Consider the following 23,028-nt stretch of genomic DNA (forward strand, 5'->3'; position numbering starts at 1 on the left):
GACCAACGACGTCACGTCTGGCAGTCCTGGCAACGAGCCGACTCCCGCCATAATGCCGTATCGGGTGTAGTGTAGCCGCATAGTGCGAGTCCACAGATCCCTGCGGTGCATCTCATCTCTTATTGGTTGGGTATCTGGATGGAACTAAACCCCTAACCATCTAGGTAAGTCAGAGGCCCTGACAACAAGTCAAGTCCCTCACCAACTGCCAAAACATCCATCCCCTCTCTCACGCCGTCAACATCCCCCACACCACTGCTATTGCTACCACCTTCAACTGCTGACCAAATATAAGAACGTAGTAGTACTGATGCACACAGCCTACCATGGCGCCGCTTGAACAGCAATGGGTCAAAGTCCAACAGAAGACCTTCACAAAATGGTCCGCATTACACCCCCGCTCCGCATTCGCTGTACAACAACACTGACCCACCTCATGCAGGCTCAACAGTAAACTCAAGATCAGAGAAGTAGAGATTGAGGACTTGATTAAGGATCTCTCCGATGGCGTACGCATTCCTTTTTTTTATTCCTTCATCGTCTCTCTGTCTAGACTCGGCATCTTCTTCCGCCTTCATACCGCTCTTTTGTTGCCAAGTGACTTACAATTCCTCTCGATAGATTGTCCTTATCCACCTCCTCGAAATCCTGGGCAACGAGTCCCTCGGCCGCTATGCCTCCCGACCGAAGCTCCGCGTACAGAAATTCGAGAATGTCAACAAGTCTCTCGACTTCATCCGAAACAGGGGGATCCAGATGACCAACATTGGTGCAGAGGATGTTGTCGACGGAAATAGCAAGATTATTCTTGGCCTCATATGGACACTAATTCTGCGATTCACAATTAGTGACATTAGCGAAGAGGGTCTAAGTGCTAAAGAGGGTCTCCTCCTGTGGTGTCAACGGAAGACTGCGTGCTATGACGAGGTTGAGGTTAGAGACTTCTCGTCGAGTTGGAATGATGGCCTGGCATTGTAAGTGCATACCGGCTACAAAAATGCACGCGACTAATATTGGAGTAGCTGCGCCCTCTTGGATATCCACCGCCCCGACTTGATCGACTACGACGCATTGGACAAGAGCGACCACCGAGGTAACATGCAACTAGCTTTCGATATCGCAAGCAAGGAGATCGGTATCCCCGATTTGCTCGATGTAGAAGATGTCTGCGACGTCGCCAAACCCGATGAACGTTCGTTGATGACTTACATTGCCTACTGGTTCCATGCCTTCTCTCAGATGGAGCGCGTCGAGAACGCCGGTCGCCGAGTGGAGAAGTTCGTACAAAATATGCAAGGAGCTTGGGAAATGCAGAACAACTTTGAGAAGCGCATGCGGGAACTCCTTCGCCAGATCGCCGAGCAGCGGACGCAGTGGGAGGAGGCTCATTTCGATGGTACATACATCGATGCTAAGGCTCAGTCCGCCGAGTTCACGGGCTACAAGCGGAAGAACAAGCGGACTTGGGTTGCGGAGAAGTCAGACCTGGTGGGTCTCTTGGGAAACATCAAGACTAAACTCTCTACGTACCGACTGCGACCATACGAGCCTCCAGCCGAGCTCAGTCTCGAAGCTTTGGATACCGCGTGGGCAGGGCTCATGAAGGCCGAACGTGACCGTTCGCAAATCATAAACGAGACGATTCGAGATATCAAGAACGCTCTCCGCAAATCTTTTGCTGACAAGGCAAACGATTTTGCGCTGGCTCTGAATACGCTCTCGACCTCCATATCTGGACTTGAAGGCGATGTTGAGGATCAACTGGCCCATACGCAACAGCTTAGCAAGTCCCTACAGCCATTGGATGAATACTTGAACATCATTGCTGGTATCGACGATCAGTGCGCCGAAGCTAACATTGAAGAGAACGACTTCACAACATACACATACGATGAACTAGAATATGAGCTAGGTCTTGTACGTTCGTCTGTTTCTAAGAAGCTCGCTTTTCTCGAGAACCAGATGGTTGCGCGCAACATGACGAATCTTACGCCGATTCAATTGGAGGAGTTTGAGTCCGTTTTCAGGCATTTCGACCGCGACGTATCTAATTCGCTGGCGGAATTGGAATTCTCGGCAGCATTGGCAAGTCTGGGACTCGTATACGATGAGGAAGAGATGCACAGCAAGTTCCGTGAGACAAGCGGCGGTCGAGACTATGTCACTTTCGAGCAGTTCATTCGCTTTATGGTGGACGAGACCGAAGACCAGAACACAGCCGAGCAAGTATTCGAATCGTTCAAAGAGGTTGCTGACGGCAAGGTAAGCTTAGTAAACGGAATTGTCGAGTATGTTGAAACTGACCTATTGCAGCCATATGTGACTGAGCTTGACCTCCGCCACTCGCTTGTTCCCGACGAGATCATCGAAGACCTCGTATCTACCATGCCTACCCACAAAGGCCCCGACATGCAAGAAGACAGAGATGTGGCGAAATACGACTACATCACTTACATGGATCGATACATGGGTGGTAACGGCCACGGCAATGGCCAGGTAAATGGTGACTAGCTGATCACCTTTTGAAGAGCCTCTGTCTTCTCAGCGAATGGCATAGGCAACACCCGCCTAGGCGATGGATTTCCTCAGACAGCGTTCGACACATTCTGTTTCCAGCGCATGATACTTTCGATTTTTGCATACAGGTTCGCGGCTGCGACCACACCGGAGTTTCTCCCTTCTTCAAATGGACATGTAGGGGGGAACCTGGGTATCTTGTTCTGTCTTCATAGGTCGTTTTTGGTTGGATTTGGAAATGGATATTCAGCGAGCAAGCGAGCATCAAAATGTTCGTTATCACTTGCACAGGAACATCTCCCTCTTCTGGCCGGCTCAAAGGTTGTAGGGAAAAGAGGCGCGCGAAGGAGCGGACCAGCATGGCATGTATGTATTTTGTGTAGTTTATACCCCCATCAACACCCACGGCTCTCACAAAAGACCTTATCTTCATTTGAAAGAGTATCAATATGTAATGTATAATGCCCAAATAACATCATCATCATCACCATCAATACTCCGCAACACTTAGCTACCTACTGTGCAACCGATCCAAACATGACTATCTCAATGCACGCTTACATTAACACCGTTCATCACAAACAATGACACAAACCCATACTGCCAACGTAATCCTCCCGCGATCATCCACGCAAAGGAAGAATAGGACCGACATCATCCATCAACACGGCACGGCACTTAAAAGAACCGAAAGCCCCCAAACCCCAGAGCCAGCCTCGCCGACCAGACTTACAAATACCAGTCCCGCCGTACAATACCACCGAAGCTCCCGCACACCCGCACCTGTCGCATTCATGCCTCCGAACAAGTAGTTAACAGGGACATCCAGAACAACAACGTACCATTCCCAGTTCCCCGGTTGGTACCCAGTCCTAGTCTCTGTCCGTTCCCAAACACCCAATGGCCCGATCAAGCAACTCGACGAAATACAGGCTTTCCATGTGTACATTTTGAACCTCTACATACGCTCATGATTTGTCTTCCGTTGCCTCCAATTCGCTCCAATTCGCTGCCGAGAAAAGGAACGAGAATCCCTCCGATCAGACCACGCTCAGTCACCCAGCCTCACCCAACATGCGCTGCCTTCGTATCTGTGCCCATGCAGAAGAAAGAACGCGCACAGCACAGCAAGCACAATTCAAAACGGGCCGAGATAGAACGAAAACAGGAAGATGGGTAGCCTGATCGAGCACGACTCATGTATAGACAGCTCCGAAAAAGGGAATGACGATCGCCCTACCCGCTTCCCCCGTTTGCTTTCGTTTCCAACCTTACATCGGAGAAAATCGTAATCGCGCGATTTGGAAACTCAGGCACGATTGATGGGGTGTTCCGTGTGCCGTGTCCCAGTAGTCGGGCCGCTTGCGCGCGCGCGTTTCGAGGCGATGTGGTGGTGATCGTCGCCTTCGAGGCCGGTGTTTCATGTTTTTTGTGGTAGCTTTGGTAGGGTAGTTAGTGGTTCTACGGGGGAACAACGGGACTTGGGTACGGCAATGTTTGAATGTCTGATGTTTCTGGTGACTGTGACTACGAGTGTTTTGGTCTTTGGGTGATTGATTTTTGGAAGGAGTTTTGCAATGCACAGGCGTGCTGTTGAGAGGTTTGGGTGGATTGTTGGCCACTTAGTGACTGTGTATGTATGTCTATTCTAGTGCTATTACTACTGGATTCACGATATCAATTGGTTTTCTGTGCTTATGAAGAAGAAACAATATGCACAGTTTAGCTGGGGTTCACAAGAATCCAATCCATGTCCCCGGGGGCCCTGTGCCGGTCGACCGGTCAGCATGGACGCGAATGCGCTGACTACGTACATCCTACACCTATGCACCTTGTACCTAAAAGTGCAGAGGTAGTCAGTCAATAGACGTAGGTGAATTACAGGCTTGAACGTTATAAGTCTCTCGTTCGTGTATGTATGTGCGGAAGGACGGGACCAAAGATAGCATGTCGTTGGCGTCGGGTGCCTGATATGTGAACTGCAAGGGCGACGATTCTGTTTTAGGGCTAATGTTGATGATTATTGTGGGGATGAGGGTTAGGTTTTACTGTTAATGATCTCGATCATGATTATCTTCTCAATGTGGGCTATTTGGCGAAGTAGGGATGAGAGGTTTGTTTGGTGTGGGTTGAGGAAGGCATTTGCTGGTAGTGAGAGGCGTAGGGCTCTCTTGAATGAGAGAATATGTAGTTCAAAATCGGCATTCAGGAGCTGCGCATGAGGGAATCTATGGTGTGTTACCGATGGAGACAGATGTGAGTGTACATAATAACGAAATGTTGGTACTCTGGGACTACGGGAGAGTGGTGCTTTGGAGTGTGTGTATAGGTGGTGAAAATTACAGCATCTATACTGTGTGCCTTACGAATGCAGGTACAGAAATAAAACTTTGTAGTTGAACCAAATTATGTACGGGTTCTTCATCTTGGGCGTGAACTGGAGTTCCCGACATCAGCACGAAAAGCAAAAGACCGGTCTACGGATCGTTCCCGTATAGGTTCTATGCCACAAACCCGCATCTGTTGAATCACTACTATCAATACGTCCCTCGAACCTGCCAAGCTCTCATATATTCAATGAAGTACTTCGCCACCAAAAATATGGTTTGGTACCTTACATAGACGAAATGTTTGATCAAAGCGATGGATCTCGAATCACCACTCGCTCACGCGGGAGGGGGGAGAGATATTACATACATATACAGCTCGCCACCAACACGAGGCGTCCGCCTGCTGCAATCAACCGTACATACACGACGAGGTATGGCAGGAAACGGGGCTTTGGGTTTCCCTGCGTTCTACTACGCGATGGTGGGAACGAGGACTCGGCCTTCATTTCGCAGCGTCGTGCTACACTGGTAGCGACTTGTAGGAGATAGATGTGCATGTGCATGTGCATCTCCAATGTCATCTTGCGAATTGACATGTACGAGGTTCGAATTGCGTTCAAGACAGATCTTATCGTATTCGCGTCGCATTGTTCTTCACTTGGCTTTCGCCGTGGGTGAGGACGATAGCGCAGGACGGTCGATAATCCACAATTTGTACGGATGTGTACTCCGTTCGGGTTGTTCGAAATAGTATCCAGACACGCGCGTCTTGCATCTAACGCATGAGCGCCATAATGCGAAGTATGTGAAAAGAAAAGCGACCGGTAGAATTATGAAATAGAACAGAGGCCACGCTGTGAGTCTGTGACGATCCCGTTCGACCCGACTTCACCATATGATAGACCCTTAAGATCTGCATACTGCTCCATAGACGGTGATAATTTTCCTTCGTTGCTGAGAGGAAGCTAGGAGCGAGTGTCACTGAGTCGATCAGTGAGGAGGGTGGTGGGCGTATGTTGTACAACTGTAAGCTTAATATGCGCAAAGCACGCACTAACTAGCCTCTCAAAGATACGAATATGTAATGCGAATGGCGGGGGCAGGAGAAGACGTTCTGGGCGGTCTCACGATATTTGCCGCTTTGTCAGTTACACTGCATGCATACGTCCCTTCTCGTCCAACTTGGCCGACGAAAGAGGTGATGATCGCTGCCGTGTCAGCCAGTATCTTCGCCGGGATGCTGTATTAGGAACGCCAGCAATTGCCGTGATGGAGGCGAACGGGGGCAGACATGTCATGGACGACCTTTCGGTTGTCAATGATCTCTCGAAGCGATGCTTTGGGCCAGTAGGGCAGTGTGGAGAAAAGCGTAGCGGTTGAATGTACGCTGTACGAAAACAGGCTGTTGTTAGTCTCCTTGGGGACGGAATAGGATGGGGAAGTAAAGAAAAGAGAACGTGCATGGGGCATGGCCTGATCGCCAGGGCTCAGGGAGATGTCAGTGCAATGAATTTGCGTTTGTTCGCTTCGCGGTTATGTGAGCTACTTGTATTAAGACGCGGTAGTTGTTTGATATTGCTTGGGATTGGGTTCAGCAGAGGGTTGTTGAGGCCATGCCATGCTTGATCGACCCGGTTGAATTCGTGCAGGTTGTCGTGCACCAGGAACGAAGTCGTGCCGACAGGGGTTTTGTTTTGAACATTTCTGTCAATGTCGTTGTTTTGTTATCTGCCAGTTTCCCTTTCCGGTCAAGATTCCTTGTCCCATGAATCAGTGACGACGAGGAAATCGGAAACGTTCTGGAGCTCGCATCATCGAGGCGTGGCGTGAAAGCCACCGAGGAGATTATCCGGGCCGTTCCTACTGTAACGGTCAACCGTCTACGTTCAAACGTTTGAGATAGCTGGGCATACGTTAAACGTCCCCTTGACCTATCCAGGACCGACCGACGTGGTACGGAGCTGCAAGAGCTCAGCCTTGATGGGAAAATGAGTTTGGGGGGCGAATTAAAAAAATTGGAAAATCCAAATACATAGCATACTATACTTACATGTACCTCCATCTGCGATATAGACGGTGTCAGGTCGCCGACATCTAGGATTGATGCAGACGCAGCTCTTTGGCTACGGCACTGGCGTGGCTGGGCTGTCACGTATTCAATTGAACCTTTGGAAGGATTTTTCGAGAAGTTTTCGATTGTTTCTAATAGTAAACATTTTCTTCGATTGATCCCAGATCGGATCGATGATGAAGAAATGCCATGGATGGCTGCAAGGTCCACTGTATGGAACCAGATCCACCTCATACGTGGTCGCAGCTCTTTTTGCGCTTATTCTATATTTTGATTGACAAAGGAAATCGCGCCCTGAGATCGTCGCTCGAAAGCGGGGGTGCTTGATTTAGCAGCCAGATTGAATAAAACAATAACGCCGCCTGTAGTAGAACCCCAGATTGGACCACAAAAGGAAGTTCGAGCAGTCGGTACCTCTCGAGTGGGTGCAAATGCAACAAGTAAATCAACCGAAGTCTCCAAACCCAGGCCTATTTTATCGTCCTGATTACCCCTGGTGATAGCATACAGATGTGCGCCCGTCCAGAAGGACAAGGAAAGTAAAAGCAACAAGCCTATCGCCCTCGTCAAATCGTAATATCTACAGTGAAAAGTAGTATGCAGTGTCGTAAGTATCGTCAAGAATCGAAGGTAATGGCCCGCAATAACCAAATAGCCCCCTGGGCCGCGAACATTAGGCAAAATGTGCCGAATGCCCGATAGAGTTACAAGATAAGGAGGAAGACTGAGTGAATGAAAGAGATTTTTGTTGTTTTATAACAGGTCAGGGCTTGCCATTGGGACCTGGCGCCAAGGGTGCAGAAGCCGATGATTGTGCATGCTTAGGCGGGGCTGGAAATAAACTCAGATATGGCTGTCTATTACCGCGCACAACCTTGCTAGAGCTAGCAGCTCGACTGCGTGATGTTGGTGGTGGTGCCTCAGACTTGACAGGCTCCAAACTCGAGAGCAACTTGGCCGCGCCATCAGATGAGGCGTACTTATGGTGGTGAAGGCGGCCGTGGGAAGAGCGGACAGAGCCTTGACGAGCCAGCTCAAGTGAAGCCCGAACGTTGCTCTGAATTTCAATTGAAGCTCGAGTTTCTTGGCCAGTTTCTTCACCATCGCAGTTGAAGAATGTTTGATCCAACTGGCGGCCTGGCGGCGTAGTGTTGTCGTTCGCTGAATCGTCCATGTCGTCTTCCCCAAAGGAGGCAAAGCACGCAACCTGTTCAGAAAGCTCGTCCACAATCATACTGAAATCGTGGCGGGCACGCCGAGATTGTACAAGTTCAGGAAGACTTCCAGATGAGCTAGCAGAGCGCCGAATTGGTGAGCTCCAAGATCCAGAAGCTTGTCCAGAAGACATTAAGCTACTGTCATAGGAAGACCGTTTGCTGGATCGAACGCGGCTGCTGCGTGTTGAGCTAGCAATGCTTTGATGGGGATCTAGAAGAGGAAAGTGACGATCAGATCCTTCATACCCATCCAGAATTTCATCGAACATGTCCTCCCTTGAAACATCTTCCTTGAAATCAGGCGGTGCCAAGAGTGATGGTGCCAGACTGAGATTACTCTGATGGTGGATCAATGGATTGAATGGATCGCACGGCGTGCGAATGCCTGTAGAAGCAGTCGAGGCAGAGATGGCTGATCTAGGATCCAATTCAGGCACTGAGCTCGAGCTGGGGACTAATAGTGAAGGGCGGAAGACCCCAGAGAAGAAGGGGCCGTGTTGATCTATTGAGCCTTCGTGGCCAATAGGCGGAGGATATGTCCTCTGCGATGATGCTGTTGATGGGCGTTCATGATCACGTTGTTCTGGTGTGCGCTCCCTATCTTCCATGTCGATATCTTCAGACATATGATCCCAGTCGAAATCACAATCAGCTTCGAGAGCATTGTCATAGATGTAATCTACATCGTCTTCCCAGGACTCATCAATCGCTCGCCAGGTGTTCGATTTTCTCCGAACGGCCGGAGACCGTCGAATGGAAGGCCTTCTTGAGAATGTCGGAGAGCCCAATGTATCAGACATTTGTGACATTGGGCGTGTCATGGCCATGGATTTGGGGGAAGCGAAGGGACTGCCTCGGCTGCTGGTACGGGAGATTGGGGATCGTTGCGTGCTACGGAATGAGAACGATTCAAAGTACGGGGATCGGGGTGATCTAGGGCTGTATGCCCTTGCCGGAGGGGGTGGAGCCGGGCGCGGGCTTGCGAACCTCTCTGGTTCCTCGAGGACATCTTCAAGCCCAGGACTGAAAGGAGGGGGAGTGGTGGGATGAATGGCAAGATCGTCAGGAGTGGTGAACGCATGACCCACCACAGCTTGCTCGTCAGTGATGAAAGAGAGCGGTGCTCCTAAGATAGAGGGACTCGGAGACGGGGAGAAATGATCCCAGAGTCCAGACTGTCGATTCAGGGCTGATCGGCTTACAGATGAAGCACTCTCGTGGACATTGTCATTTTCAGTCAATTGATCAATGGAGCGTGTTGCCTGGCGAGATGAGGTGCGTGTAGGAGGAATTGTTGGATTGATCGACTGTGTATGACGGTGGAGGCGAGGATTAATGCCAGGTCGAGAGAATGAATCTACAGATCTGGCCGTTCTGAGCACTCGGCCTGTCGAGCTGAGCTCATTGGTCTCAGCAAATTGGTGCTCTCCGGATAGCTCGGGGCTGATGGGAGGGGATCTATATGTCAGAGCTGAGGGAGATCGAGAGCTAGCATCAACGAGGCTTTCAGAAGAGAAATTGTTGAAGTGCAGGTTATCTGCTTTGATTCCGTTGAGGTCGCTGCACGGCGCTTGCGATGCGCGAACAGCCCAATATTCAGCAACAAGTTCATTCTCCGAGGATTGATCCATTGCATTGAATTGGTGGCGATCAGTATGAGTCAGATGCTGGAAGTCAAAAGGGCTGGAGATGCGATGCTTCAGACGGTGAGCTATGTAGCATATCAGTATATCATTCATGGTACCATTGGCGCTGAAGCATACCGGCGCTTTCTGTCTGAGCAGCAGTTTTGCGGCCCTTCCGTAACACAGATGTTCTCTTGCCTGCCGACTCCGGTTCTTCAATGATATCTCTTTCACGTCCGGGGGACAACGGACCGCTCACTCTCTTCCCCCTCTTTCCTCGGGTGAACAGTGTTCGCTTAGTCCCAGGGAGATCAGTAAAGTTATGGCCTGCTAGGTGGCGGAGATCTTGTGAAGAACGACTGGCAAGACCATCAGAGGACGACATGTTGGGCGACAACGAGACGAACGATGAGGCAGTTGAGGTGGCCGTATTGCTTCTCGATCGAAGGTTGAATATTGAGCTTCGCCTTGTCGGTTGTGAGCGTTCCCGTTGCTCTGACGAGGTCAAATCCCCATGTGAAGATACATCCGAAGCCCAAGGGTCTGAACTTGACGTGGAGACTGATGGATCGGTGACCAGGGAGGTTATCGAAAGTTGCCTTGTCTGTGGCGGAGGGATGGTCTTATTGAATGAGAACATAGCGTCCTAATAGGAGGCGTATCCAACAATAGTGGCTCCAAAGTTGGAAGTTATAGGTTGGGGAATCCTGAAGTGGCGGACCGGGGTTCCCTCAACTCACTAGAGAAGCTATAAGAAAACACGACTACGACCATGGAGAGCCCAGAGGATGAGGCGAAATGTATATGCTGGGTCAGAGCGCCGCGCACGCGTCCTTGGAATGTTTATGGGGTCGAATTCCCAAACTTAGCCTCTGCTGGACGTGTAAGTGAACCATCCGACCGTACATGAAGCGAGGATCCAAGGAAACGGGAGGACAAGGTTGAACAAGAAGCAGAAAGAACAAGTCCCTTCAGGGGACCACCGGAGAAATCGATAATACAGGGCAAAATGGCGAAGGATGTAGCTGAGCTGCAAGCAATAAGAAAGTAATATGCATACCTGCTAAAGTGATTGGCTTAACCGCAGTTGAGGTAATGAGCAACGTGAGCAAAAGGGATCGCAGCGATGTCCTCAATCGACACCAAATTTCGCTGCTGACAACGGTAGAATTAGGAGGAGCACGACCCTCGTTGCAGGAAGCAGGACGGGGGTATGCTGCTACTTCTGTTGTTGTCCTGGAAGCTAAAGATGCGTATGGCAGTTTGTCAGAGGTAAAGAGGGACAAGGAAGGAAACGCTCCGCATGCCAGAAGTAGAAGCAACAGCAAACAAAGGAGATACACTGGGATTGAGAGCCGTGGCGTGGGCGTAATGTTGCAGGCCGTTGGCGGAGGTGCAGGACGGGAGAGGGCAAGCAAAGAAGGTATAAGAGACAATCTACTGGTGATATTGGAGGAACGACATGCTTTGAGACTGAAGGAGATCGTGGTGCGAGATTTGCAGAGCACCGGCGAACGTAGGGACAGCATCTGTAAGTATAGCCTCCATGAGCATAACTAAACAGAGCAGCGGAGAGCATGTGGAGATGGTGTGAATTGTGCGCGGTGCACCGCTCGCCGAGGGTACATAGTGTAGGGATTCGAGGGAAGTAACAGGGACCAGGGTGAATGCACACAAGTGTAGGGTTCAAGACATGGGGGAGCAGCGCGCACGGGTGAGCTTGGTGAAGTCGCCAATTGCGCGTGCTCATGATGCTCGTTGTGATGTAGCGGTCTCGGTGGGGAGACGGAATGGCGGCCAGGGGTAAAGGGACTCTGAACGATTAGACAGGGAATGCCTGTTGCGCGCATGCGTTGGAGGGGCTGACCACGAATGCTGCAGTACGAGTATCTTCCTAGTCGAGCGATGCAGCCAGATGCTGGATGCTAAAGGGACGCTTGGTTTCACGGCGAGCCGCGCCCACTGGACGGCGAAACCACACTCAGTAAGAAGCCGACCCAGTGCAACGGTTAAGGCCAACAGAGGCCGTCTTCCACAACGAACACAAGCCCTCAAGCATAAGAGGAGGTTGCAGAGCAATAATTACATTGCAGGGGAATAAATCCGCCGTCCCTATTGGCTGTGAACGGCTAAATGGTGCAGTGCACGGAGCGAGGGCCCGCTGGCTGCGCGCTGAGATGAATTTTCATTTGCTGCTGGAGCAGCTTTTTGGCGTGCAGTCACTGCAGTGCGACCGCTACCTCAATCGTCGTCTCACAAGGCCCAGCACACGCCTTTACGCTGATGATGCCTCTGGTCGCTCTCTTGCATCTGCATTTTGGCCAGCACTTTGACGATTCATGACGCGCTTCGGGAACAGAATGAACAACAAATACGTGCATCGTCTGCCTGGTCGGACGAGAAGACTGAAGAGAGCAGGAGGAGGCCGACGGCCGCCGCTAATTCCTCCAGAGTGTTCGCCCAAAACCCAACACCCAGGATGATCAGGCTCGCAGCGAGAAAGCAAGCCAGCATCATAAAGGTTGCACTAAAGACTCCGCAGGGGTTCGCGTTGAGCAGCATGGCCCTGCCTAGCACGCACAACAATTGGATGCGGTGCCGCAATTCTGTGAGAAATTCGTCCTGAGAATGAATCGCTCGGCCAGTGCTGATCGTGCTCGTGAGGAAGATGAACACGTCTGGGAACAACCGCATTGCGGATGAACATTTAGCATCACCTTGCAATGAATCTGCTATTTCATGACAGCTATCGCCCGCAGATACGGGATGTGCTATCCTTGGGCCCAACCGTAAGCAACAAGAAAGATCGACAAAAAGAAATTGAGAGATGCGCACCCACAAGTAGTTAGAGGGGACGGCTGGCCGTTGTAGGATTCGGACTGGCCTTGGGGTGGATGGAAAACAGCCGACAGATAACCTTGTGAAAGGCCTGAGTGAGGCCTTTCAGTTGGCCAATGCCACCAGTCCACATTGTTCAGTTGTAATTTACGCAGGGCTATAATGAGTAGTAGTCGCGTGCTCCTTTATAATTCGTGCCCTCTAGGTACGTTTGAGCATCAATTTTGAAACATAAACCGACTGCTGTCAGTCGAGCTGTGGCTGATGATCAGGTCTGTTTCGAAAGGCCTTGAAAAGGACGGACCGTATGTCTTCAAACCGCGACAGCACAGCGGCGTTTCATTGCTCGTAGCGCGTCGCCGCGCGCCAAGCAGGTACAGCGCCGTCAAGCCGCTGCCGAACAAGCCATCTTTCCCTATGTGTATCGTAGACTTGGGGCTGCTGATTGCATTGTGGCCGACCGTATAAGGAGACCCAAAGACAAACGCTACCGCCAACATAGGCAGCTATGTAGAGGAGGTACTCCATACATGCAATGAACGGCTCACGAACGCCATCCTCCTTTCTGTCGGGTTGGAGTCTGCAAAATGGCTAGCCACTGGGCAATGCTCCACTTTGTTACGAGTCCTTCGGAGTCTCGTGAATCCAACCACAGCAGCGACTACTGCAAGAATTGTAGGGAGTAGTGCCACGAATTCGAAGAGACTTTGAATCCATTGGACCCCGCTGTATTCTTGTTGACACAGCTGCAATTGCTCGTGAGATCTGTACGTGCCAACAGCCATGTGTTGACACTTCGCATTGTACTACGCTTTCAACATGTGAGAGTCAACTTGTCCAACCGTCGTGGAATCATTGATCAATTGAAAGCAACGCATTACAAGGGCTGGTCATGTGTGTGCATGCATACACACATACATACATGCACTCCGAGGATTGCAATTCGTCGAAGATCAACCATAGAAAAAGGAACACCTCACTCAAGTGGGGGTTCGTGATGTTGATATACGCAAATAAGATAGGACAGTAGGTATGGAGTATTTTTTTTAATAGATTAGAAAGCTGAATGACGCTCGCTGAATCTGCGGGACAAGATGGCTTGTGGTAGGTACGGAATAGATCAGTACGAAGACGACAAATGGTGCCGCGTGTCGTTACATCGCATAGAAACGATAACGGGAACTGTGGCACCATACGACGAATAGATAACGCGGGATTGACAGAAGGAAAATAAACAAATTAACTTAGACTCATCCATTGAGTAGAACAACCATGATGACCATGATGACAACAATGGTGGCTACGATGATGATGATGATGGCGGTTGTGGTGGAGGAAGGTGGATGAAGGAAAGACGGAACGACGGAGCGATTGGTTGGATGACGGCTGGGCGATGTCGCCCGGGACCTGGAGCTATACCTAACCTGGAGTGGTTCGCATCACGTGCTGAATGGGCTAGCATACCTCGCTATGATTGGTTCAAAATTACAATTCACAAGTCACAACCCCTGAAACTGGAACTTTCCCTCTTCTCGTCCTCTTCTCTTCGCCCACCCGTTGAATACGACAAAACTACCACCTCCACCAACACACCCAACCAACATCCAACACGCCAATCCGCTCATCCGGCCAATTACACATTTCAACCCTCGTCGGAACCATCTCGAACCATGCCGACCTTCTCGAAAGTCGGGTCGGGCCTTGCAGGATCTTGGATACTCTTGTTGACCATACACAAAAAGTCACCATAGTTCTTCATTTCAACTTTAGTTTTCAACGCCCTTGAAGGAGCGCTGCAACTGGTCCTGCCGATACTAGGTCATATGCACCTCTCAAAAGAAACAATTATGACGGCACCGTCACCTTTGGCGGCCCACAAGGCTTGTGAACTTCATCATCCGAAACCATTCCACCCCCACTCTAATGCCTCACTGCTCATCAGCTAGAGGAAAGGCTCGAGACGGTTCTTTCTTTTCCAATGTTGACCATCCCAAACGATTATTGGAGGCCCTCGAGTCTTCGACACTTCCATGGTCGCCCCCAGTATCACTAAATCCTCGTCTGCTTTGCGTGTCTTTGTAAATTACTCCGTATGTGTCTATTCATTCATCTTTCTGTGCGGCGTACCTTCGGTGCCTACGTTAGACTTGCACACGCAAAGACGCCCCGCTTGATTCTATCGACCCGGTGTGCAACGAACTATCCGGCTTTGTACGGCGTGAATCCGTACACAAGCAATTGATTACCAGGCCAGCGTACGGAGTGCAAGCACCACATTTCTAATTCTCCTCGTCGACAGCTTGCCAGCGTAGGTGCGACCCACCTCGCCCAGGTCAGAGACCATGAGAAGGAAAACTGAACGATGAGCAGAAACGCTCCGCCTGTCACGGTCTCACAGACTCTCAGACTCTCAGCTTCATTTTTGCTTGATGTCCTTGCAATCCCTACCCACCATTGCAATGCCGGTTTCCGTTCCAGCGGATTTCGTGATGTGCGGTTTGCCCCTTGTTCCTGCAGCAAGTGATGACCACACTTGAGGAAATCATCTCAACGACAGGGCCCCTCGACGAAAATCAACGGAACCCCATGTCGCACGCGCGCCTCGCTGCACATCCCACCGCCCTGTCACGGTGAGATTTCAGACTTCCTGTAGTCATCGACCTCCTGTGTCTGGACAAAATGCATCCGTGATGACATAGCTGTCCGCCAATGTCGTGATCGAGTTTATCTTCAGCAAACCTGAAGTCCGCCTATCTGATAGTTCGTGAATGTTTATTCGATCTGCAATTATGCCAATGCCCGAAAAATCAATTACCGTGGCTGTGATTCCCTTCATCAATCGATTATCGCACGGGATAAAAATCTTTTGCAGCTCCTGTTAAAAATACTTTCTCTCCACACAGACATACTGACTCGGCCCACGCCAATTGTCAACACGATAAAAGTCTTCATTTCTTGCATAATAGAGCAATCATACGACCTCGTGCTGCAGAGTAGTCCTTCGCAGGCATCCTGCGTGGCTTACCATCACCTCACTTGAAAATATCACTCTGGTGTTCTCAACCAGGTCCGTGTTCGGTTTAATGTGCAGGATCCGCTGTACAGACACCATGAAAAGAACAAGCACATACAGTGGCCGACTGCGCAAGACCTTTCCCTCTCAAGGTGCCCGCTCCGGTGAGGTGGACCCGCAAGCTTTGAGGGCATTCTGGTTAGTATACAGATAGACGCCTGTGCATGTGCTTTCACGTTTCTCCACGCCTCCACAACTCCACATGTTGAATTTTTTTTGGACTGATTACCGACCGAGCCTCGCCGGTTGACGTAAACCTTCAAAATCCAAGAGTGCAATAGTCAATCCCGCAAGTTCGGATACACCTACGACGGCTTGTTGTATTGAAGGCCAGCCGCGAGATCTCTATCTTGCAATCGACAATGGGCGTGCATCCCGATCCCACACGCGGGATGCAAGACAAGGGTTCAATCACGCTGGGTCGCACATCATCCATAGCCTTCCAGTCGACGACAGCAGCCATTATCGTCTTTCTCCGTTATGTGTCTATTTCTCTAGTCTCTGGTCGCTTTCACGTCTAGCAAGCAATCCGACGTTCCGTTCCCAAAGCTCATACAATGGGCCAAAGGACCGTTGAGCTCTATTTTGGGCTCATATCATCCTCGGTCAACGCAGCGGAACCGGATCCTGTGCTAGCGTTCGCGGATTAGTCTGCCCAAGCGTTCTTCCTGGACAGAGACCACCACACTGATGATGGCACGAACATCAAATGTCCGCTTCACTCCGGAACTGATTTACTACTGCTGGTCCACTACGATTGCGTACGTTTTGCTCTACTCGAGCTACGAGCACTGTATACGTGTTTGCCGCGGTGCTCCGTACTGCTCTACCTTACCCAAACAACCAATGCGACTCTCCGTCCAACGGCTACTTGAATCGAGCCAAATCGTCCTAATGAACGTTTTCTCTTTCTCGGTCAATTTGGATACGCTTTGTCATTTGAACTGGGTAATTAGTGAACTACCTTAGTTAACTAGTCAACTACTCCGTACTGCTTGAACGTTCCTTTACACCTCCATCACTCGGCCCAATGTACCGCCCTGATTAGATAGTTCGAGGCTCTGGGTGGATGATCCTTACTGCTACGTCGCCTTCTTCAACTCAACTATCCTTGGGTGAGAGACTCGTTAGGCGCCATCCCCAATATTTCATCCGAAATTCCCAGCTAGCGTATCTTCCAGACTATCGATCCCCTCGTTTGCGACTTGTCGTGGCGCCGTACAAGAAGTAGCTCCGCTATTCGGTCATTGGACCACAGAGCTGACGATATCTGTGCTCACGGGAGGTAGATGTAAGCGAACGTTGACATTCGGAATAATTATTTCAGGAACTTTCGATTATCTGGACGCGGATGCGCTAGAGCTAAGATAATGATTGTATCCACCAGACTACTCCGTACACCTCGAAGTTTCCTCGGACTTTATTGGACTAAACAAGTCGAGATCTCGAAAGCCGATAGCCAGGGCACTGCACACAGCTCCAGGACTCGGTCTCTCTCATGCCCATCATTACCTAGTCAGAAGTATGTTTATATGGGGGTAAAACTACCATCTTCCCAGTGTGAGCAACATCCAAGCAAGTACGGAGATTGCTCGATGCCAGGTCCTTACAGAATGCTCATCAATTCCCAAATACTCAACACGGGGATCCAAGATCGAGATTAGTATTCGTCGCATAGCCTTAACTTACGCAATTCCTCACTCGCCTCCTTTTTTATTTCAGAGTTTTTAATTCCCGGTATTACATCAACGTCATATGTTGCGTCTGCTTACACAGCGAGCCCACGTTCATGCCTTCGAATGCCGATCTGTTGTTCTCCTGCATTGCGTAACCCTGATCGAGCTGTTAATAGTTCGTAGAAATCGTAACCCGAGGCATCGATAGTTGAATACCAACGCGAACGCAAGATGCATGCGCGCGAAACAACGTGCATACCAGGAACGGATTTCCAGGATCCCAGGTCCCCGGGATCCTAATCCTCGTAATTTCACCGCGCGGTCATTGTCTAGCAAGTAGAGTCGAACATCATACTTCCGCCCGGGGGCTGGTTTCTGGAATTAGACAATTGCGCAACCCTGTCGCGTTATTGTTAGCAACCTGTCACTCAGCTTACGATCACAAACAAATCAACAAGATACACAAAACACAAACAAACAGAAACAGAAACGCACGCGTAGAAGATAAACATTAATATAGTTTCAAACCGACAAGACTATCTATAGCCTACATTCCCAAAGTTTGGTCCTCGCCGGACCAAGGTCCGCCTCGCTCTCCCAAATTCCCAATCATTTCCTTTCCGTGCTCGCTACCGAACTCTCAGTCTTTCGCCCCGAGTACCTGAACAGAGCATTGGCACGCACGTCACGTTGGGGGCTGAACTAGGATTTACCTATCTTATCAATTAGATTTAGCTGTTTCCATGGTGCATTATTATAGACGGGGCCAGGCACAGGTCTCCATACTGCCTTGTGGCGTTGAGGTGAGGTGAGTCTTGCGCTCGATATCCAAGTAGGCGTGCAAGGCATCATAGCCAGCGCAGATGTGGCATGTTCCTCCAAAGTTCAACTCATGTTCAGGATCCCGTGTCCAGACATCAAAAAAGGGGGACAGTATCACAACGAGCTATTAAACGCTCCCTACCTACATACATCAGATCACCAAATACTAAGACAACCGCACCTCTCCCCAACAAACGCTAAAACTCAGGAGCCCTGACTACAACTTTCCCCACAATCGAAGGAATACGTATATGTACAATAATTAAATATTATGAAGTATTCGAACCGTGAGGGACTAGAGCTAGTCATGCTGCATTGGATCCGTCTAGATCTTACAATGGTCACGCCATGTGGTTGAACGGTTTTCGCCGGTTATCCGTTACTTTTTCTTTCTCCTTAGGATAATCGGCGGGTAGGAAAATATCGGGATTAAGATGGGGAGAGAGAGATTGATAGAAGGGCTGACTTATATGGCGGTTTTCGAGATAGGCAGGGTCGTCGTCGTCGGCATTGTTCTTTGATACAAGAGTCATCTATGGAACGAGACAGTGGGCCCATGAAGCCATACCTACTACGCGTTCGAGATTCATTTACCTCTTCGTTAGACCGAAACACGATCAGTCGTCCTTGACTCTACTACGGATGCTAACACCATCACATTGTCCACTGCCATATCTCTATATCGAAGGACTATCATGCTTCAACGACAAGCAAATACAATCTACACCGTGACATCCCTTCCTTCCGCCGACGAAATGTACGGTCTTTTCCCATCAATCATCAGCAATAACGACACTTATGGCTTGAGACAAGTGAGCTTAGGGTTTGTTAGTCAGGTTGGGTGATTTTGCTCTCTAGTAATTACAGCTTGGGGTCCGTGGTGAATGTGCAATTGGTATATGATTTAATTAAGTTTTGCAATCTTCTAGGGAGACCGAGAAAATGCGGAGGAACATGAGGTACAGCAGCTGTTGTCTTGCGTTTTCACCCCCATGTAAAAGGTCAATCTGAATTTGCTTGGTTTACACGGTGTTTTGTGCTAAAGTTGGTCGATTTGTAATTCTTTTGTGTAAGTGGAAAACGGAAAAATAGAGTACTCTTTACTCGTGGAATGTTGTAAAAGTCTCCAGGCATATTGTCTGTGTTGAAAGGTGTCGTAATGATATTCCTGGGATGTTGTTTCACGGGATTTTCCAGGATTGGTGGAAGAACTGCACGATGAGTGCTGTGTTGAAACCCTTAAGAAAATGATTCATACTTCAAATCCAATGTATTGTGATGTAAAAACAAGAATATGATCATTAATTATGTTTGTCTATTGGTCTAGTGGCAATTAAGGCTCCTTGGTTCATACGCCGAATTTATGTTGAGTTCTTGATATTAGAAGGTATCCATGAGTGAGAAGTTAAGTGCTAAATAACCACAATATTAGATTATGGCCCCAGTCCACATACACGGTTGGATTCAAGGACGAGAGCTAGTAATCGATTGTTCTTATAGCAATTACATCATACACTCATTGATCAGGCATCTTGGTAGTATGTTGAGAGAGTTGAAAGGTTGATGTATCTATTCAATTTAATGACGAAGCATCAAGTAGCCAACCGTAACAAGAAATTCTAGCACACAGAAACATTATAGTGTATGAAAGAGCACATGAATATTTTTGTTTGAAGGAATGGCTAAAATGGGTGATTTGTATGAGCTTCGAGGGATGCTCTGTTGATTGTTTATTGGAGGCTGACTTTGGATGGCTCTTGATTGGTCGAGATTGGTCGAAATTATTTAGTACATGTAAATGTTGAACTTTCAACAGCAATGATGAGGCCTTGTCAAACTAGTTCTGGGAACAATGTTGATAGCCATTGGCGCCAGATGCAAACTGCCTGTCAATACTAATTTCAGGGATGTTGTGCCTGGAGAAATCGCTATATCGGACGTCTCTAGGGCGAGGTCTACGAGAACATCTTTGAAGTCGTGTCAGATGGCGCATTGGTTCCAAGATATTTCCGCTTCTCTCTTTTGAAGCCTATATCCGTTGACATTCCAATAGTGTTGCGAGCAAGCAATAGTCACAAGTTCCACTGCCGCCCGCTGCATCACGTTCCGAATGTTCCACGAAAGTGCACGGTAATCTTTTAACTTTCTTATTCTGTCGGTATTTTGCCTGGGTTTCCATATATACAGCCGCCGCAGCTACGATAATCGAATTGTCCGGTGCGCCGAAAAAGTGCATGTCCTTCTCTCCTCCACTCACTGAGACCGGAGTGAGGCCTTAGTGGTGTCCCTTATCATCGTGGGAATCGTGGTGACCGTGCTCATCCTTGAACAAGAAATGTTCGGCCGCAAGGTATATGCCAAAAGCTACAGTCGCCGTTCCGAGGCCAGGAAGCGAGCCTTTGAAGCGATTGAAGCGAGAGAACGGTCCGGTGTATCGCCATGCTTCGCTACAGGGTGTTAGTATCCCGGTAATGGAAAAATCCGTAACATATGGAAGCCTACTATCGTGCCCAAGGATCGTGCTTTGCATTGCCAGCCGCCGCGGCGAACTTCTGAGGGTCGAATCCGGTAAGGGAGGGGCGTTGCGCCATGGCGATACTGGATATCTAGTCAGATATGTTCTCGTTCCAGTATCAATTGCAGATGGAGGGAAGATATGTACCGTGTTGGCCACATGATGTGCGTGTTTGAGTTGGATATGTGGTGTATGGGACAATCGTTGCTACATGACGCTTGTCTTGAGGTTCAGTTCACGATGTCTTGGCATATCAAGCTTGGGCCACAATTTCCCGCGCCGACTCGATGTGGGATCGCCAACATCGCCAACCCGACTCAACACACTCCAACGAGCACGCGCTGCGCACCCCTCTCATTCAGCTATTCTTCGTTCTCGAACTTAACAAATATTAGTGCGTCAGAAAACTACCATAAGATAGAAAGATCCCCACGGTTACGTTCCGGAACGAGTTTCTTACGGATGCGCTCCAACTACGAATACCTGCAACAGTATCTCCCACATCCCCGATAGTCAGTCACGATGCCACCGCCTGGGGGCCGCTTCCCGGGCCACAATCTGTCAAATCCTTTTGCGCATATGCAGCAACCTCATATGCAGCCGTCGCATATTCAGCAGCAACATCAGCAGAGTCTCCAGCACGCAGGATTCGGCGGCGGCAATCCCGGACACAATGTCAACCTTTTCGGCCACAATCAAAGCAGTTTCCAATCGAATGCTGCACTAGGAGCAGGAATAGGAGGAGCAGGACTGGGTGCAGCAGCGGGAATAGGCGGGGTCAGTGGTGGCACAGGACTCGATGGCCAAGAGGCGCGCATGCGATTTGCCCACGGTGCGCAATTGCAACAGGATGCAGCATTGGGTCGTGGACAAGATGGCACAAAGGGTATGGGCCAGCGGATACGAGAGGTTTGGCGCTCAAATCTGCATCAAGAGATGGACCTACTTCGTTCACTGGTCGACCAATATCCGTACATCAGCATGGTTCGTACACGGAATCTTCTCATCTGTCTCGCGTTTTCATTTGTCTCTAATCTGTATTTCCTATACAGTCGGTCCGCAATGGAGGCAGACCGCTGGTTATGGAAGATTGGGTATCTATTTTCTTGGCTCTTGTTTTTTTAAGCGTAGGCAAAGTGCTATGTACGATTGTGCTAATATTTACTTCAGGATACGGAATTTCCGGGAGTTGTTGCTCGCCCAATAGGCGAATTTCACTCAAAGGCTTCTTATCACTATCAAACAGTCCGATGTAACGTTGATCTACTCAAGATCATCCAACTGGGCATTACGCTATTCTCTGTCCAAGGCGACGTCCCTCCTTCGCACCTGGACTCTACACAGCTGAGCTACCAACCCAAAGCTGTCCAGCATTACGCAAACAACATCATCGTCTGCCCATGCACTTGGACATTCAATTTCCAGTTCTCTCTTGAGAACGATATGTACAATGAAGAATCCATTCAGTTGCTCAAGAAATCCGGCGCTGATTTCGAGAAACTTGCCACCCAGGGCATAGATCCTGAAGAGTTCGGCTCTCTTCTCACCACGTCTGGACTAATTCTCACAGATGATGTTAACTGGATATCTTTCCATTCTGGATACGACTTTGCGTACCTCGTTAAAATGCTCAGTAGCCAAACATTACCCGAGGACGAGGAAGCCTACCGAGCGCTTGTCCAAATATACTTCCCGAAATTATTGGATGTCAAGTTCCTTTGGCGTCATGCAACAACCCTCGTTCGCCGAGGAGCAATCGGATCACAAGCAACAAGCATCCTGACGAACCTCGGCACAAAGTCAGGTCTTCAAGATCTCGCAGACGAACTTGGCTGCCAACGGATAGGTGCTTCTCATACAGCTGGATCAGATGCTTGGTTGACCGGTGCCGTTTTCTGGAAGCTGAGAGACAAGGTTTTCGACGGATCTATCCCGGAAGACATGAATGGTCAGATGTGGGGTTTGACGGGAGTCGGTCCACCAGCGAGTGCAACGGCACAAGCTGCAGTGCTTGCTGCCCAAGGCGCTCAGACCATGGCTGGATATCCTGGAATGAACGGCATGATGTTCCAGCAACATAGAGAGGGACCGAGCACACCAACAAACCATCCTGCCGGCTTAGCGACCACCCCGGGCCCGTCTCATGGTGGCATCACCACGCCAGGCACCATGGGTACGTTTGGAGAGTTCAGATACAGTGGAAAATAGAATCGTTCCCGTTACTGCCGACCCCCCTCATACATTCCACACGTCTTTGGAACCTGCGCAGGATATCCAGTCGTAGGTACGATCACCCGCGAAATGTATCAGCAGCTTCGTTTCAACAAAAGCAACAGTTGTTAAG

At 49.5% G+C, this 23,028-nt stretch overlaps 7 protein-coding genes across 7 annotated transcripts; 3 read left to right on the forward strand and 4 right to left on the reverse strand.

Annotated features, from left to right (window-relative positions):
* The first annotated feature begins 201 nt into the window (after positions 1-201).
* Positions 202-2,984, forward strand: BU24DRAFT_494590 (alpha-actinin-2). The gene is made up of 5 exons (XM_033534065.1): positions 202-382; positions 443-509; positions 622-974; positions 1,023-2,262; positions 2,314-2,984. The coding sequence occupies exons 1-5, from the start codon at positions 327-329 to the stop codon at positions 2,509-2,511; spliced, it is 1,914 nt and encodes a 637-aa protein (XP_033380958.1). The 5' UTR covers positions 202-326; the 3' UTR covers positions 2,512-2,984.
* A 29-nt stretch (positions 2,985-3,013) lies between these two features.
* Positions 3,014-3,893, reverse strand: BU24DRAFT_425255 (uncharacterized protein). Its single transcript, XM_033528698.1, has one exon. It carries the CDS (start codon positions 3,464-3,466, stop codon positions 3,179-3,181), a length of 288 nt encoding a protein of 95 aa, XP_033380959.1. The 5' UTR covers positions 3,467-3,893; the 3' UTR covers positions 3,014-3,178.
* Positions 3,894-7,681: 3,788 nt separating this feature from the next.
* BU24DRAFT_464994 (uncharacterized protein) lies at positions 7,682-10,145 on the reverse strand (the record flags this gene model as incomplete). The annotated part of the gene is made up of 2 exons (XM_033532240.1): positions 7,682-9,846; positions 9,899-10,145. The coding sequence occupies 2 exons, from the start codon at positions 10,143-10,145 to the stop codon at positions 7,682-7,684; spliced, it is 2,412 nt and encodes an 803-aa protein (XP_033380960.1).
* A 413-nt stretch (positions 10,146-10,558) lies between these two features.
* On the forward strand, positions 10,559-11,578 carry BU24DRAFT_411964 (uncharacterized protein; the record flags this gene model as incomplete). The annotated part of the gene is made up of 4 exons (XM_033526078.1): positions 10,559-10,643; positions 10,830-11,291; positions 11,444-11,474; positions 11,530-11,578. 4 exons carry the CDS (start codon positions 10,559-10,561, stop codon positions 11,576-11,578), a joined length of 627 nt encoding a protein of 208 aa, XP_033380961.1.
* Positions 11,579-12,000: 422 nt separating this feature from the next.
* On the reverse strand, positions 12,001-12,368 carry BU24DRAFT_425258 (uncharacterized protein). Its single transcript, XM_033528699.1, has one exon. It carries the CDS (start codon positions 12,320-12,322, stop codon positions 12,098-12,100), a length of 225 nt encoding a protein of 74 aa, XP_033380962.1. The 5' UTR covers positions 12,323-12,368; the 3' UTR covers positions 12,001-12,097.
* An 8,076-nt stretch (positions 12,369-20,444) lies between these two features.
* On the reverse strand, positions 20,445-20,760 carry BU24DRAFT_464996 (uncharacterized protein; the record flags this gene model as incomplete). The annotated part of the gene is made up of 2 exons (XM_033532241.1): positions 20,445-20,616; positions 20,672-20,760. The coding sequence occupies 2 exons, from the start codon at positions 20,758-20,760 to the stop codon at positions 20,445-20,447; spliced, it is 261 nt and encodes an 86-aa protein (XP_033380963.1).
* A 446-nt stretch (positions 20,761-21,206) lies between these two features.
* On the forward strand, positions 21,207-22,892 carry BU24DRAFT_395638 (ribonuclease H-like protein; the record flags this gene model as incomplete). The annotated part of the gene is made up of 2 exons (XM_033525262.1): positions 21,207-21,672; positions 21,874-22,892. The coding sequence occupies 2 exons, from the start codon at positions 21,207-21,209 to the stop codon at positions 22,890-22,892; spliced, it is 1,485 nt and encodes a 494-aa protein (XP_033380964.1).
* Between the last annotated feature and the right edge of the window lie 136 nt (positions 22,893-23,028).

This window comes from Aaosphaeria arxii (assembly GCF_010015735.1).
Source record: "Aaosphaeria arxii CBS 175.79 unplaced genomic scaffold BU24scaffold_7, whole genome shotgun sequence".
Lineage (NCBI taxonomy): Eukaryota > Fungi > Ascomycota > Dothideomycetes > Pleosporales > Aaosphaeria > Aaosphaeria arxii.

Bases quoted from the DNA above. Each gene is read 5' to 3' on its own strand.
- BU24DRAFT_494590 (XM_033534065.1), top strand. From the start codon at position 327: ATGGCGCCGCTTGAACAGCAATGGGTCAAAGTCCAACAGAAGACCTTC. The intron at 383-442 runs GTCCGCATTACA...CACCTCATGCAG, and splicing joins CAGAAGACCTTCACAAAATG to GCTCAACAGTAAACTCAAGA. The intron at 2,263-2,313 runs GTAAGCTTAGTA...GACCTATTGCAG, and splicing joins AAGAGGTTGCTGACGGCAAG to CCATATGTGACTGAGCTTGA.
- BU24DRAFT_425258 (XM_033528699.1), bottom strand. From the start codon at position 12,322: ATGCTGCTCAACGCGAACCCCTGCGGAGTCTTTAGTGCAACCTTTATG.
- BU24DRAFT_425255 (XM_033528698.1), bottom strand. From the start codon at position 3,466: ATGTACACATGGAAAGCCTGTATTTCGTCGAGTTGCTTGATCGGGCCA.